This window comes from Bombus affinis, chromosome 8 (genome assembly GCF_024516045.1).
Source record: "Bombus affinis isolate iyBomAffi1 chromosome 8, iyBomAffi1.2, whole genome shotgun sequence".
Lineage (NCBI taxonomy): Eukaryota > Metazoa > Arthropoda > Insecta > Hymenoptera > Apidae > Bombus > Bombus affinis.
In genome coordinates, this window is record NC_066351.1 from 15528809 (window position 1) to 15546225 (window position 17417).

The 17417-nt window shown below is 41.4% G+C and overlaps 2 protein-coding genes across 3 annotated transcripts in view; both read right to left on the reverse strand.

Moving 5' to 3' along the window:
• Window positions 1-639: 639 nt before the first annotated feature.
• Window positions 640-6436, reverse strand: LOC126919679 (calponin homology domain-containing protein DDB_G0272472-like). Its single transcript, XM_050729162.1, has 2 exons — window positions 782-6436; window positions 640-669 (listed from the first exon to the last, which is right to left on the reverse strand). The coding sequence occupies exons 1-2, from the start codon at window positions 6434-6436 to the stop codon at window positions 640-642; spliced, it is 5685 nt and encodes a 1894-aa protein (XP_050585119.1).
• A 236-nt stretch (window positions 6437-6672) lies between these two features.
• Window positions 6673-17417, reverse strand: part of LOC126919715 (muscle-specific protein 300 kDa) — a 61345-nt gene continuing 50600 nt past the window's right edge. For both annotated transcript variants that reach the window (XM_050729232.1, XM_050729231.1), the window contains 5 exons: window positions 11712-12522; window positions 10880-11038; window positions 10424-10786; window positions 9643-9753; window positions 6673-7295 (listed from right to left, as the gene is read on the reverse strand). In XM_050729232.1, coding sequence (XP_050585189.1) covers window positions 7185-7295; window positions 9643-9753; window positions 10424-10786; window positions 10880-11038; window positions 11712-12522 — 1555 coding nt within the window. In that variant the 3' untranslated portion in view covers window positions 6673-7184. The remainder of the gene's footprint in view (window positions 7296-9642; window positions 9754-10423; window positions 10787-10879; window positions 11039-11711; window positions 12523-17417) is intronic.

Consider the following 17417-nt stretch of genomic DNA (forward strand, 5'->3'; position numbering starts at 1 on the left):
CTTTGTCTTTAACAGAAACTTCTACTTGTTTTTTAGAGTCCGCAACTTGTGTTTTAGTCTGGCTTGGTTTATCTCCAACCTTCTGCTTTTCAGTTTTAGTATCTTCACCTTTAACAGAAACTTCTACTTGTTTTTTAGACTCTTCAACCTGTGTTTCAATCTGGTTTGGTTTATCTTGAACCTTTTGCTTTTCAGGTTTAGAATCTTTGTCTTTAACAGAAACTTCTACTTGTTTTTTAGAGTCCGCAACTTGTGTTTTAGTCTGGCTTGGTTTATCTCCAACCTTCTGCTTTTCAGTTTTAGTATCTTCACCTTTAACAGAAACTTCTACTTGTTTTTTAGATTGTGCAACTTGTGTTTTAATCTTACTTGGTTTATCTTCAACCTTTTTCTTTTCAAGTTTAGAATCTTCACCTTTGACAGAAACTTCTACTTGTTTTTTAGAGTCCGCAACTTGTGTTTTAGTCTGGCTTGGTTTATCTTCAACCTTTTGCTTTTCAGGTTTAGAATCAGGTTCATCCTTAATAGAGACTTCTTGTTTTTCAGAGTCTACGATCTTCTCTTCAAGTAGGGGTGCTTTTTCTTTAACTTCTTTCATTCTAGGTTTAGAATCATCAACTTCACGTTCCTCAACGTCTCCTACTTTCTTTTCAACCGCACTTGTTTTATCTTCAATATTTTCCGTTTCAGCCTTAGGAGCGTTAACAGGAACAGTTACAAGTTCGGAAATATATTTTGTACCAGGTGTCATATGTCTTACATGTGTAGGAAGAATACTTACTTCACGAGTGTCTAATTCCAATTCTAACGACATCATGCCCGTTTCTTTTCCCTGTTCCTGTTCAACATCAGAAGAAGACCCTTCCGGTCCCGTACCCATCCTTCCTTTCTCTTGTACAATTTCACCTTCACTCTCTACCACTAACTCACCTGAATCTTTCGATTCTACACTTGCAGCTTCTCCGACAATCTTAACTTCCTCCTCAACCCTCATCCTATCCTTCTTACCCTCAACTTCGTGCTTAGATTTATCCTGCAAAACCTTCGCGTCCTGTTCTTTCTCGAAATTATCCAACTCCCTCTCGTCTCTCGCGCTTCCTACAGATTTCGGAGTTCCAGAACGACCTCTCCTCCTATCCTGAACGCTACCGAACAGAATCGGTTGATCGTCTTTAACAAGATCGTCAAGATATACCGTGTAATCGGAAATTGATTTGTCAACGTCTGCTAACGTATCTAACGCTTTCCAGGGGATACCAACAGCTGAATCATCCGATACCCTAGCATATTCGGTGGTTGTTAGGCTACTCTCTACTGTTTCAGGACGCAGGGTGATTAATTCGGTGGGTTTGGAGCCTACGACCTTGGATGAGGGAATACTTTCTAAGTTCTCTACGATTTTTTCGGTCGATGGCTTCGCTTCGACAGGTTCAGGCGCGCTGCTGGTCACCGTGATAACCGTTTTCTCGACCAACGATGATTTCTCTAATGAAGATGATTCTGTGGTTGGTGAAACAGTGGCTAAAACGTTTACGGTTTTCTCGTTCTTTGAAAGAAGAGAATCTTCTTCTGTACTTGGATTTTCAATCAGTTCTTGCGAGCGAGATTCTGAATCGTCAGACTTTGTCACTGAAATTTTTTCGATTTCAATTAGTTTTTTAATGTGGCTTTGCTTCTTATCCTGAGACTCTATCAGTGGAGTTACGAGTTTTAACGATGGTGTTTCCACTGACTTTTCAGATTCTTCGATTGGTTTCATGTCTGTGCTAGGTTTCTCAGTGACTATCGTTTGTTCTAATTGTGGTGGTTCGATCACGATTTTGTCTTTATTCTCCTGTTTCTTTTTCTTTCTCTTGTCAGACTTCGGTGTGCTTGGTTGACTGGATTTGGATTCTTCTTTCGGCTCGACCGCGGAAATGGGTGTAGTATTTTCGGTGACAGCTTTTTCCTTTGATTTCCCTTTCTTGGACTTTGATGGTGTTCCTGGAACTTCTTGGATTTCGGGTTTATCGGTTTTCGGTACTTCAGGCAGAAGAATTCCTTCTTTCTTTTTCACGTCACTAGTTTCAACTTTCTCAGGTTCATCTGGTTTCTTTACTGTTTCTTCCGCCTTTTTGTCTATAAATATTTCGGCGCATTCTGCGGATTTTTCTCCAGTAATACTCTTTTCGATATTAGGTTGTGCTTCAACCTTCTCTGTTACAATAGCAATATCGTCTTCCTTCTGATTTTCCGTTTGGATCGCAATAATTTTTTCTTCAACTCCGGTAATTCTCGTTTCTTCCACAGATATCAGTTTGCCATCGTTATCAATTTTACCATCCTTTCCTTCTAATTTAGCCGCTTCTACTACTTCATTTTCTTTAGGTTTCTCCTTTTCTTCCACAGGCAACGCAGACTTTGAATCTTCTTCTTTCTTTGCTTTTGTCGGTGACTTAGACTTCTTTCGTCTTTTCTTATCAGATTGTCCTTTACTTGGCGTAACAGATTCAGTTTTTAATTCCTTTTTCGTTTGTTCCGTGACAGTTTCTCCCTCTTTAATTGATTTCTCTTCGATAACTTGTTTATCAATGACCTTCTTTTCTTCTTTTTCAGTCATCTTTATCGCTTCAAGCGCAAGCTTCTGACTAACATCGAGTTCCTTCTTCGATTTCTTTCCCTTCGATTTCGTTTGTTTTTCTAATTCAACTACCTTTTTCGGTTCCTCCTTTTGTACAGAATCTGGCTTCGATTCTTTCTTCGAATCCTTACTCTCAACTATTTGTTCTTCACCAGATTTATTCTGTTTTTTCTCTCGTTTATTCTTTGATTTTTCCACATTTTCCTGCACCATTGTTTCTGGTTTCGACTCATCACCTTCGCTAATCTCCATTGTGGATTCTATTACGCGAATCAACGCGCTAATTACCGTTTTCTGTTCTTCTTTAATATCTGCTTTCGGTTCTACTTCCGATACCGTATCCTCCTTTTTCTGTTCTTTCGTATCATCCTTCTTCCCTTTCTCTTTCTCAGCCACTTTCTTATCTTTATCGTCTTTCGGAATTTTTACGTTAACTTCTGCTTCAACTTCTTCCTTTTCATCCAATTTCACATCTTTTGTTACTTCTGATTTCTCTTCAGATTTCTTTTGTTTCGACTGTTCTACTTTCTTCTCTTCTTTCTGTTGGCTCTGTTTTTTCGGTGTCTGGACTTTAGAAGTCTCCTGTTCGTTGCCTTGTTTCTGTTTCTTATTCTTTTTCGACTTCTCCTGTTCTTTCATTGGCTCTTTCTCTTTAGGCTCGCTTTGCACTTTGTTCTTAGATTCAACTTTAGTTTCAGGCGTTTTATCTGATTTTACAGGCTTCGTAGCCTTTGTGTCTTCTTTCTTTATCTGCTCCAAATTTTGAACACTTTCAACTGAATCTGGTTTTACGTGTTTCTGTTTCGGGCTTTCTACTTTATCTTCGTCAGTTGTCTTTTTAATTTGCTCCGGCCCCGCGTCAACCTTCGTGGGTTTGGTATCTTTATTAGATTTGTCCTTCGCTGCACCAGCTTGTTCCTTACCCTTTTGCTTCTTTTTCCACGGTTTCTCTTCCTTCGCATCCACTTTCTTCGTTTCACTTGAATCGATCTTCACTTCAGATCTCTTCTCAGCTTCGTTCTTTCGACTTTCAACCTTCGTTGCCTTCTCTTCTGAAGCTTTAACGTCATCCTTCGCGGTCCTTTTGCCAGAATCTTTCTCCTCCTTGTTCTCTTTCGCATCGTCCTTCGATTTAATCTGTTCTTTCGCGTTAGACTGACTTACTGCAGTCTCCGATTCATCTTTAATCTTCTCCATCTTCGATTTACCTTGTTTCTTCTTTTCATTAGATTTCACGTTCTTCTTTTCACTTTCTTCTTTGGATTTTTCTACCGTAGCTTGAACCGTATCTTTCTTAGCCTGTTCCCTCGACTTATCTCTCTTTTTATGCTTATCCATATCCTCGATCTCCTTCAGGGCCTTCTCTATCTCGTCGTCCACCTTCTCCGGCTTCTTCTTCTTCGCCTTTCGTTTCTTCTCCTGAGACCTGCTCCTCTGTTGTACATCAACCTCCTTCTCCTCCTGAACATCCTTTTCATCCTGCTTGTGATCTTCCGTCTTTTTCGTTTCTTCAGCATCTATTTTCTTTTCTGGTTTAACATCGTCCACTTGTTCCTTTCTAATCTCAACCTTGACACTCTTCGGAGTTACCTTCGGAGAAGCCGTCAAATCTTCCACAGTAATTTCATCTTTGAATTCGAATGCCTGTTTCTGTTGTTCCGTATTGGTCCTGATTTTCTCTTTCTGAGGTTTCTGAAATACTTCTGAAGCCTTCGGTTGCTCTGGTCCTCTGCGAGCCCTCTTCTCAGGAATCTTCGTCTTTGGCGACTCCTGGTGAGTCTTTCTCGTCTCCCTTCTCCTCGATATATCCCACGTACTTCCTGGCTTGCTTACGGTCGATTCTCGAGTCTGTCTAGCATCCTGAGGAGGACTCGACTCGTGCACAGAGGATGTCGCCGAGTTCACTGGCGAGCGTGAACGCTCTTTCGCCTGTTTTGAGATTAAAGTCGTCGTTGTCGATGATTGACTATTTGTTGTCGATGATTGACTATTTGTAGTCGATGTCGGTTTAGAACTGAGACCCTGCGATAAAATTTGGGCGTACGAGAATGTCTTGCTCTCGCTTGAGGTAGTACTTTTCGTCTTAATAGATGTAGTTTCTGCAACTGGCGTAGAAACTTGCTGTACAGGTTGCTCGATAGTCTGCTGCATAGATTGTTCTGGTTCTACTGGTTTTTCTGGTTCAGAAACCTCTTCCGCTTGAACAGCAGGTTGAACAGCAGCTTGAACAGCAGCTTGAATGTTTGACTGAACGACAGGCTCAACATCCACAGATTGTTGAGCTCTTGAAGGTAAACACTTCTCTTCAACGTTCTGCACAACTACAGGAGTAGTCTTTGGAGGGATCTTGAATTTGGTTTGATGCGGATGCCTTTGTGGATGCTTCTGCAATTGATTTTGCTGATAAATCTCTGGTTCAGGGATGTAGCTAGGCTGTGCCACGTACGGCTCCGATGGAAAGGCTATCTGACTTTCGGTGTAATGAGGAAGAGCCATTTGCTGAGGCGGTGCAGCTGGCATGTAGACATAGGAACTTACTGGATAGGCGATCTGAGACCCGATGAAACCAACCAATTCGGGAATAGCCGGATGAATATAGTTGTAGACCTCTGGAACTTGTTGCGTTGCGACTGGCGGTCTTGCAACATTTTCGTAACTTTTCTCATTCAATAAAACGTACTCGTCAATGCTTTCGTCCGCCCAACTGGTCTGAGTTTCGCTCGGTTCCTCAGAAGTTTTCACAGGAGACTCGACTTCAGGTACAACTTCGTGCACGACCTCAGCAGGCTGCTGTTGATAGCTCTCCACTGCTACGTCTTCGCTTGGTTGTTCCATAAAAGCATTTTCAGCTGTTGCTCCTTCCTTTACTTCGACTTTGGGCACCTCGAATTCCATCTTCTCCGTCTGAACAGTTTCTACGGAAGATTCCTCGACCACAGTCTCTCCGACTTCTCTACCAACCACGTGAGCATCTTTGCTAGTCTCCACCGAAGGGCTGCGAGAATTCTGTCTGTTTCCACGAAGAATATCCGCGTAGGAAGTTGATCCAGGCATCCAAATGGGACTGGCAGACCTTCCTCTTCTCTCCACCTTAGGGGCCAGTGTATTCTTAAGTACAAACGGTTCCCTCCTCTGTTCCACTACCGATCTAGGAGTGTCTGATCCGGAAATTTCATTGTCAGCCTCCGCGGACGAATTTCTTTCAGGAGATTCCCTAATAGGTCCCCGAACGTCCTTTCGCACAGAACCAGATCTTCTAGACTGATTTCTCAATCTGGAGTCCACTGAATCTACTTTAGAGACGCGTCTTCTAACCTCGGTTCTTACTTCAGGCTCCTTCTGCTCGTTCTGCTCTTCAGGTCTTGACTGTTCTTCTTTCATCTTCGTTTCCGCTATTGCAGCATTTGGTGGAGTATTGTCGCCAGTTGGTTCGATAGCAGGTTGCTTCTGGGCTTCCACTGTTCTTGACAGTTGCACGGTAGGTTTGAGCACTTGAATCGAAAGGGGGACCGAAGAAACCTCGTCTCGGGGATTTCTAAAGGGGCTAGAACCCCTGGAGCTCGGACTTGTCCGACCTGCGGCGATGTCCGCGTACGAGATCTGATTGACGATCCTTGTCTCGTTGCTCTGTACATAGTACGGGTCCACGGCGTATATTTGATCCAGCACTATCTTCACGCGTTGCTTCCAATCGTCCATCCTTTGCTGCAGGCTCTGCTTTATCCGCCACGGAGGAACAGCCAAGGCACAACAATGGAATACACATACGTCAATTTTTCTGGGACATTTTTCTATTTTTTTTGTGTTGTTTTGCATTTTTTTGTTTGTTTGATTTTTGTGGCAGGGGTGAACCAGATAAGATGTTAAGTCGGTATGGAAATAATGGGAGATCGGGGTGGTTCTATGTTAAATAATGTGGTCAGGGGCGCGATTAAGGGGTTGTTGGAAGATTAGAATTCCCTTTTGTCGGAGAGTTTTAGTATTATATGCGTGTATGCTAGATTAACGTTATGATCAGCGGTGGTGTAGCTCGCAAAGAAATACAAGATTGCTTGGCGATAAAGAGGGCTCTTTATTCTCTCTTTTAAAACAGTATACTGGTAAATTGGTTTTGTTACTTTTTTTTTTTTCTTTTATATGAACGCAACTCTGCTCTCTATGCCTGAACGAATAACACGTTTTAGGAAAAGTTTGCTCGATACAATGTAATATAGACAATATACGTATACATACATACATTCATATATATAATATAAAGTTCGCTAAAAAAGATCCTGAGGTATTAAAAATCGATCGGTTTCCATTCCGTGGACGAGGACGAACGTCGACATTTTTCCACGATAGGTCGAAGACTTCAGGATTCTTTGAAACTCGAAGAATTCGAATCTCTTCGATTCTGTCGCCATTTTGGTGTCGACGTACCCTTCGCTCCGGATATAGTGCGCGGAATTGAACCGGGTGAGAAAAGAACGCGAGGAACGACACTAATGGCTGTCAAAATCGTGATCACGTAGAATCGCGAGAACGTTGGACGATCTCAATCGACTCTAAACGACCAAACTGGTCATGGATCTAACGGTTCTGGATCAGGCTTGCCACGTTGCACGAGGATCTTCGATCTCTCGGTACGCGCCTGGATTTTGCTCTGCAACGACTTGATCTTCTCCCGACAGATCTATACGAACGAACAGAGCAAACGAAGAAACAACAACACGCCGAGCGATCGAGCGAGATGGACGAAAAATCGTGAACAAAATTTCGATCGAAAGAGAAGAGAGACAGAGATCCGAGAAACCAAAGAAAGGTGAGAACAAAGGAGAGTAATTGAGACGATTAATAATCGTGTGGACGCCGCAGTACCCCAGAAGACGACGATGGCGAAGCAGAAACGATGGTCAGAAACGAAACGAAGAAGGCGGGACGTGGGACGTGAAACGGATGATGGATTTTCGTATTTTTATAGGAGAGGCGGGAAAAGGTACAGCAAACAAAATGTTCGTAAATCAAATAGCCGATGCGATGGATTAAAGACAAGTTAAACAAGAAAAAAGAGCGAACACAATGTGAAGTTAAATGAAAAAGAACAAGAAAGAGAAATGAAACGAATGAACATAAGAGAAATTATTGAGGTAAGTTCGACTGGTCTTTCGAAGCGTTGACTCGTGTTCGCTATGTTCTCACAAGTCTCGGCGCGCGTTTTGGAGGTCACTTGATTTTCTTGCGTGATACATCTTTTTTTTTTTTCACGTATAGATCGCGTTCGTTGTCGATCTTCGCGTTTCTCGACACGACAGGACGAACGCTCGCGTTCCGTATACATTCGAATCGTAACGTACAAGTTCGGCTGAGCGCTACTTTCGTGAACGACAGAAACTCGATCGAAAAAGCCTACTGTGAAACGGTGTGTGAAACAGACATTTCTGTGTGTGGTGGACGAAACGTTGCAAGACAATCGTTCGTTTCGTTTTTTTTACACATACTGATGCGACTTTTACATATCTTTGTGCGACTATTACAATTTTTCCTTCATATTCTATTTACTCTATGGATATAAATATATATATATATACATGTATATATATATGTAATATATATAGAGTGCGGTGCAATTCGAAAAGATTCGGAATTGCGTTATTCTTGTAACACTCATTGATACATAGATAGTATAGACAAGTGAGAGACGGCGAGAAAAGAAAAGTACAAATAAGATAGAAACACGTGACGTTATACAAAGAAAAGAGAAAACAAGCAAAATCAAGTAAACCCCATCACGAAACAACATATAGGTGTGTCATTAAGAGTATGGTGATGTATACATGGATCATGAGATACGAATAGAAAGTAGAGAAACAGACGAATAAACGCAGAGACGTGCGTGAACAGTGATGTATGACCGATTGATCTCTCAGTTACAAAAGGAACAGGTGAGATAAAACCTTAGTCAAGAGCATGATACCAACCAATACCGCGTAACAGATGTACCACCACGATGATTAAGCATGCGAATACACGAACTCGATTTTGATCGTTCAATCGCTACTTTGACGAAAGAACGATCAATATTTTTGTATTAAAATTTCAACGAGAGCACGTGGATTGTCTTTTTCTTTCTATATAAATTCGCAATTTTTCAAACAATGGAATCGGCATGATGTTATTACAGATTAACTTATTTTTTCGAGAAAGATGTAAAAATGTAGTAAGAAGTGTGTGTGTGAGAGAGAGAGAGAGAGACAGAGAGACAGAGTTAAAGAAAGTCAGAGAAAGATGTGAATAGATGTTTAGCGATTGTTATATATGTTTCATGTTATTAACAGATGTTATATTGTTAAGCATTGGTGAATCGTTTAAGAGAAGCTTCGGAGAGGAAGGAGAAATAATTCTAATGATGCGTATGAAATGAAAATAAGGATATTGGCATGGAGAAATTTAAACGGAAACACCTTGATTGAAATTATAATCAGAAAAAGGTACGTCGACCTCTGTCTCTTCAAAATGGATTATCAAAATGTTTCCAAATTCTGATTGGTATAATTCTGATATGGATGTTACAAATTTATATTGGCCACTTCGCGTTAATCTATTAACTATATTTTAACAATAGAAATGATAATATACATGGAAGTATAAGGCTCTTCACAAATATCCGTAGCCAATAAAAATCTTATTTTACCCTGACGCGGTTAAGGAATTAATGTTGGCTCGATCGACGGTTAATTGTTAGTCACTTGCGAAATTAATATTTTGAGAGCAGGCATGGTGTCTCGAGAGCAGATGCCAGAGAGAAGTCCGTGATTTATCGATGAAAAACTACCCCCGACCACGAATTTAATACATATACGAATTAAAAAAAAAAAAAAAAGTAAAGAAGAAACAACTCGTTTCAAGGGAGAGATTCGAAAAGTACGCGATTATTATCCTGGTGGTGGTCTTCAGTTGGTATCGAGCAGATGCAAAAAATCAACTTGCTGCTTTAGCGCACTTGTGCAGGTGGTAAAAAGGTGGGATCAAGACAAACCTACCTGTTGCTCCTGTAACGCCTTCTCCTTATCGGCGGACAGATACGTCGGGCTCAGTATTGTCCTCAGTTGCTGCTCCACCTGCATAATCTGTTGCCTCAACTGTTGTATCTCCTAGAACGACAAACGGACGTCAGCCGTATTCTTTTGGGCGTCATTGAAACGATTGCTGATCCCCTTTACTTCTAGAAAACCCGGTACTATGATTCTAATATGATGATTGAAAATAGATCAATGGTATAGCACATTTATTTCTTTGAAGTTTCACCTTTCTGTAGGATAAATCCGAAGGAATTATATGCAATTCTTCATCGGAGCAACAATGCACTTGTAAAATGGGACTGTATAATCCTTTTATACACGTAATTACATTCTTCTTATAGCAATACGCTCGCAGAATGCAATTACATCCTTTTTTCACAAGGGCACCGATGCATCTGAACAGAGTGCAATCGAATTTTCTATAGTGCAACAAATGCAACTATGCACCTCGAAGCACCATCTACGTAAAAAGGCAACGCGTCAGAAAAATAAGGTTTGCTATACCCTTTAACCATTTCACTACCATTATTTCATTTTGTTCATTTATCCTATCTGTTCGACTTACTTGAAACTGTGATAAAACTTCCTATATTCCGAATAAACTTCTCTATTTCCTACGTATAAAGCTAATTTCCCTAAAATTCTAATCGGATCAGCAATCAAGTTTCAAAAGAATACAGCTCCAGTCTAGAGCAAAAAAAAAAAAAAAAGAAAAAGAAACAATCCTCTGAGCAATTCTAACCTGTTGATATTGATCAATCTGAGCTAGACAAGCCTCTAATGCCGTAGTCTGTTCTCTCACATTAGTATTAAGATTGTCTAGCTCGGCCAACAGCTCGTCAACCGTTTCGCCGATTCGACTATCGCCACCAATGCCAGATCGGAAGTGAACCTGAAGTTTCTCCATCGACATGCCAATTTTCGTTTTCTGTATCGCGATATCGCTCAGCATTTTTTCCCTTATACTATGTTGATCCCGTAATGGTTTCTTTTTGTTCTGCGGCGACTCGAGACTTTGTTTCGCTTTCTCGATCCACGTTCTCACTTCCTTCATCTTTCGCTCGCACTGCTCCCATTCTTCGCTAGTTTCTTGCAGCAGCGCGTTCTGAAACGAATAGTTTGAAACGATGTTCATCTTACGCACGTTCTTTCCGCCCCTAACTAAATAAGATTCGCTGATCGATCGAGAAAAACCAACCCTTTCCAACAGTTGACCCTCTACTTGGACTTTAGCTTCTTCAGCTTCGAGTAGTTTCTCGGGCAAGTCGCCCACGCTGCAAACCTGACCGATACTCTCGAGCTCCTTACCCATATCACTGAGATTCTTGTTGATCTGTTTGCAGCTTTTTACGGCTGTCTGCAAACCCACCCCGAATACGAGGATTAATAGAACGAACGGTTGACAGAAAGATAGGTACGAATACCGAACCGTGATTTCTCCATTCGTGGAATGAAATGCAAAGGAACGTGTGTTTTCGAAGAACTCTAGGTCTGCATAGCACGTATAGTCTGCGTCGCTGTTACAATTGAAGCTTCCCGGTTGTACGTCGTGTCCAATGGGAATTACACTCCGAAAATATAGTTTTGAAATATTGCTTTTTCAAGAATAGAATATTACAGTAATATACCAGTAATTGTGGCTACTCACAATGACTGCAAAAAGTATATTTTTCAACGAAGCGTATCTACATTTTATTCCCAGTAATATCAAACCTTTGTAGTCATACGAAAGTACTACTAAATAATGCGAAATTTAATATACTTGGACCTACTTAATTATTATGTAAATATACTAAATGCAATGGTGTATCAAAATTCTTTGTAACCATTGTGCATATATCAACTGTTCGACGATAGATAATAGAATATTTAAGGGATGTTTCTATGCAACAAAATCAGACGAAGGGATCGGACAAAGGCCAATCCCAAGGAAGGACCGAAAATAAATTCTAACTTCAGAAACCCACGTTCTCCTGGCTTTCTCCACTAGTCGAAAGGATCACGGTTCGATAGACGTGTTTCGGACGTACCGAATACTCGTGCAGCCTCTGCCTAGCCTGCACAAGAGTGCTGAGCTTCAATGGCTCAACTAGGAACTGTCTCTTTTCCTCGGTCCATGCCTTAACGGCCTCGTACAACGTCAAAAATCTCTGCCAAGCGTCAATGGTGTCAGCTACCACTTGCTTCCTCTCGTCCAGCCAGTTCCTAACTTGGTTCAACTGTTCAGTGACATTGTGAACGGTGCTGTCGATCAACTGTTTCTCAGTATCGTCCCTCGTATTCTCCGCAATGGTACGGCCGTTTCTCGTTAATCGTTCGAGCTTGTCGGTGATCGTGCCCAACTCGTCTTGCACCTGTTTCAATTGTTCCTTTAGAGGGGCAGGCTCGATGGATCTGTCTTGCACCTTCAATTCAGCTTGTCTGATCCACGTTTGAACCTCGTCGAGGTCGGTTAAGTAATCCGACCTGACGGTTCTAGCCCGTTTCTGTTCCCTCTGTTTCTCCTCCATCGCTTGCGCCGTCGCTTCAGCGCAAAGTTCGAGGGCTGTCAGGTGTTGAGCAAGATCACTAGGGACCAGCTGCTGGCTAGCTTGGTACCGCGCCTTAGTGCTTCCTGAGAACTTTTTCGTGCTGTCGAGGAGCTGCTCGACAGCCCAGCGTAGCTCGTCAAGCTCCTCCTCGGTCGCGTCCTGATTCGGACCGAAGACGTAAAGGTTCGAGGCGCGTTCTCGCGCCTCGTTCAAACGCTTCCTCAGCTGCTCGATCTCACGTTCGGTGCCTTCGAACGCCTCCAAGTCCTCGTCCGCCTTCTTGGATTTCGTCTGCAGGGAGTCGATGAGCCTACAAGGAGCACCGAATTCTTTCATTCTCCGATGATATTCCTCGAGTAAGAATATTTATATGCAACGATATTTTAAACGCAATGTGAGACTTTATCGTTTTTCTCGATGTTCCTTCGAGGTCGAGATTTGAACCGCGATGATCCCATCCCATGACAGGTCTATCACGAAAAAATAATAAAATTTGTTCGAACGAACAGATTCGGAAACAAATGATTCCAGGTGAAAAGATTCGAAACATAACGATCCGAGCTGTGAAGATTTGAAATGGAATTCGAAATGAAAAAATTCGCAATGAAATGATTCGATAAAAATACTCGAAACGGAAAGTGCGCGTTACAAAAGAAAAATCCGAATAAAGCGGCGCAGAAACCAAGAGACGTAGACGTAAACCGTGAAATATCCTGGCGTCAAAGTAGCTTCGAACGTAAATGGCACTTCTTCGAAGGTCAAAGCTCGAGCTTTCACAAGTTTGGTGGCATCCGTCACTGCTTACGAAACGAAGAGACAGAAATGTAAATTACGAAATAGCCTGGCGCCAAAGGAGTTTCTAGCGATAGTAGCGTGTCTTCTAGGATTAAAATTCGAAACTTCGCAGCTTCGATAGCTTTTAATATCGTGTTGCACGAAGCGAAACGAAGTTGTCTAGAACTAAAAGAAGAAGTAACAGTAACAAAGTTTGAAATAGCCTGCCGTCAAACAAGCTTCGAACAGCAACAACTTACGCGTGTTCTCCGCAAGATACCGAGCAACGTACACGTTCACGAATAAGCGTGTATTTTGTACACGATCCAGTCGGAAGTTAGAAGTGTTTACAGAGCCAAGGGAATACCAACGTGACCGTCGGCGAGCCTGTGGTCGCTACCTTACTAACGGAAAACGATTTGCCCCTTAGCAGCGTGCTTGTGCACGGAGGCCAGGCGTAAAAATAGATTTTAGCATATTTCTCGTGGCCTACGAGTCTCCAATAATGCGTGCCAATGCGCGATCATCGCGCTCCTGTCCAGCCTACTTGTAGGCTAGAGGTTGACGAAGGAGTCACGAGACGAAGAAGAAAAGAAGGCGGTGGATACGCCGGATCGATCGGTCAGAAGGAATTGTCCGAGGCAGAGGTGCGACGAAATTAGAATCGGAAATGCGTGTCGCTGGTTCAACTATGGTTGGCTTCGTTCCAGCCAGAGCGGAGGACGCTTTGGCTAAAAGTAGACGAACGATCCATGTGTGGTTGTGTGAGGAGACTGTTGGTTACATGTCGGAACCGGAATTATTCTTTTATTGGAATTTCACACTTTGTTTTAGAATTGCTCTATCCTTAGTCGTGATTTAGGTATGCTTATATTTGAAATTATATCGAATTCCTAGGAGTATAATTTCTTAACTTGTTATAGAATTATACACGAGTTCGTTATAAAGTAACAGAATCAGAGTATCTTCGAGTCCACGTTTCTACATAAAGTTACGCTGCGCTCCACTGAAAAGAATTAGGAAAAAGATTTATATAATTTCTATCAAACGACAAACAAACGAGATTGAAATCTTATTACAAATCCTGTTCCTTAATTCCGGTTGGTCGATTCGAAGATTTGATTTTGTTATTTTCTAACAATCTGTGTATATTTAAGGATTCAATTAGCTACTTGTCATTTTCATCCTTTGGAATGTTCTATTTAATTTAGAAATTATTCTATAGTTACTGATAATTCAAATGCACGATATAATATTTAAAATATTTTGCGAACAAAGAAATGTTGATAGAGAAACGCCGATATAACAAATTAGAATAGAGCAGTTTATAGAAGAGCAGATTGTTTTACTGGATCGCGGTACGAATTGCTTGAATTTGCTTCATTGTAGCTAAGAAGATCAAAGAATGTTTTGATAGAGAGCGGTGCCAAGAGTTTTCATAAAAGATGACGACATCACCATAGGTGTATCGTGCTACGAGAAACGTCGAAATCAGTCATCGTCTCGTTTGGATTCGCCTCATGTCCGATTACGAACCGGTGCATCGTGTTTTCGTGATGTTTCACGTTGATCAACAATGACATCAGCGTTAAGGATGCAATTTTCATTAGTCATTCGGGTTACTGTAATTGCAAGATGAAGTCTAATAAGAAATAAAATATGACATAGAAGCCTCTAGAAATCAGACAAACTCATCTCGACAATTTGAATCGAAGCCACGATTTAGTAAGATATTTTCTAAAAGAAGAGGAAGAACAGTCGACACCGTTGTATAAGTTGTTGCCAAATTGTTCTTTACTTGTCTGATTAACGTTGTATGTAACGATTGTTCCAGAAAGCCCTAACGTCTGCAAGTATCAGCCCGGAAGCGGAATTTCAGAATACGTGGAGGGCTCGCGATGTCAATGTCAAGTTTCGTACGCGCAACGCGTTTCTTTTCCCACGATGACATCATCGTAGCTAATAATGAACGGCGTTTAACACAAGGTGCAATCACCAGCCGACGGTCGTGGTATTATAAAGACGGAACATAAATTTACGAAACGCGTTGCGCTCTGTATCGTCGCTGACTAATACGAGATTAAATAAGAAAAGAACAACAGCTTAATTAGTTATGTTCGTTCGATCTTTCTCGCTTTCAATATCCTCGAAATAGATAATATCTTTTTAAACGTGCGCTACATAAATTAATACGATACGATATTTCGAATAATCGAGATTGCTCTACGAACGAGAGAAAAATTGCAATTTACGCAAATCTGGTCATTTGATTTGTCTGAATTTGCGCAGCGCGGCGTTACATAGAAACTGCACTTTGAAATATTCGCAAGACGATGGTTATTGCTCTTGAAACATCGCGACCGGCAGCAAGTTCCGGAAGTATCTCGTGCACGTGATGCAATCCTTATGCGGGCATGCGACTCGATCCAATGTGCTCCAGCACAGAGATATTTCCGTAACACCGATCGAATGATCCACTCTTTGCAGGATCTATCCACCATATTCCAACGAAGCACTATCCTCTTGAAATATTCTAACACCAAAGGACACTTGGACGAATCAAATAAAAGTCCCTATCTAAACTATCTAACTTTCTTAGAACGAAAAAAAGAGAAGAAAAAGATCGAGGAAAATAGCCATCCCTGAAGAAACACGCGAACGAATATCTATCGGCGATGAGATTCAACGGCAAAAAGGTGGTACGTGTATACCAATTTCAGTAACAGTGGTGGATCCTCGTGATCGAATCGATAAATTTGTCAATCTCTCGACAAATCTCGTTCTTCGGTTTATCCCTGCCTGGCACGACGATGAGTCGTTCCTCTTTAAAACCGACTTCTTTAAGACGACGTTCGAATCGCGTGAGATATTTGAAAATCCGCCGTGAAATTAAATTCGGACAACAGTATGGCGCGGCACGATCAAGCTAAACAGCAGCGTTCGCGGTTCGAAACGTTATTAGAAGGGCGTAATAGCGTTAGCTTTGAATTTTCCTTTTGGCGAGGCGCCGCGACGCATGCGGCTTACGTTTAAACGCTCGCCAAGCCGGACAGGAACGAAAATCGACGACAGCCGAAAAGCGGCGCACGCCGCGCTGTTCCTAAGAATAATATAGCTCTCTCTGACTTTTTCTTCTTCTCATCTTCGTCTGCTTCGTTTTCCTATGCTTATCCATCGTGTTCGTCTTTTGCAGAGCAAACACGCCTCGGGAGCAAGACGAGTTCATTGGCTCGAAGATCTTTGCCATCGCGCTTGTTTCCTACTCTTTTTGGCACGTTGAACGAATCTTGTATGATTACAATGCGAATCGAAAGGTTGCATCGGATGTTGCAACACGCGAAGGAACAAAGATTTCCATCCGAATCAAAGATCTTCGCGAATCGCGTGACATTTAACCTTTGGATAGAATTTTTATTGGTAGACTGTATCGATCTTCTTACGTACATGTAGAATAAGGGACATCAAGAACGTAGAAATGTAGAGAAAATTTGGAACAAAACGCTCGCATTTAGAAGAAGAATATTCAAAAAGAAGAGCAGCGATACGAATTTCTATTTGGATTCTATTTCCTTGGTTCTATTTATAAAAATATGAATCTGTGTAAGTAAATGTAGAGAGTCTGCTTATAACTATTGAATTTGAACTATTGATTTAAGTAAATGAAAACCGGATGACATAGCGTGCTCTGTCTAACACTGCAGTTTAAATGTATTGCTGTCATTCGCTTCATTTGGGTCGTACCAATTTTAAGTTTCACGACACAGTCAAGTAATTCTTCAGGCTTATAAGGACTTGATCACGTCGATACTGTGTATGATACATATATACCGGAATCTCGTATATTTTCATTCTTAAGCACAGCTTTGTTGATGACACGAAGCAAGCGACTGAATAAAATATCATAAAACTGGCAAAAAACGACGATGGAACTTGCGAATCCTATTATTATCAACCCTAGAAGCCACGATACGAATCTACGATAAAAATAGTACTGCCAGCATCTAAAAATCGATCTGAAGCGATCTTGGAATATCTACGTGAGTCTATTAAAGAAGCTTTATCTCTAGCAACAAAAGGTTAAATAAATCAAGGAAGATGATCAAACAGCGTATCAGTCACCTCCACGTTCATGGTAGAAACTTTACTTCTATTTTAGAAGTTGTCATGTAGAATCCAGTGATCCATCGGTATCATCGTTCAGAAACGAAGAAACGAAAAGAGCAAAGTAAACAATCACTGCTACACAATTTTCCGTAACACGACCGACACTCGATTCAGGAATATTTCTTTGTTACATTGCAGCGACGGCAACGCCGAACAGACACGTGCTGCACCGAAACACGTTTCGTCGTTCCGCTTCGGTATCGATTGCTGATAGAGAGGCTACGAGGGCTAACGGTCATAATATTTAAGCCAATAACCGCGTACAAT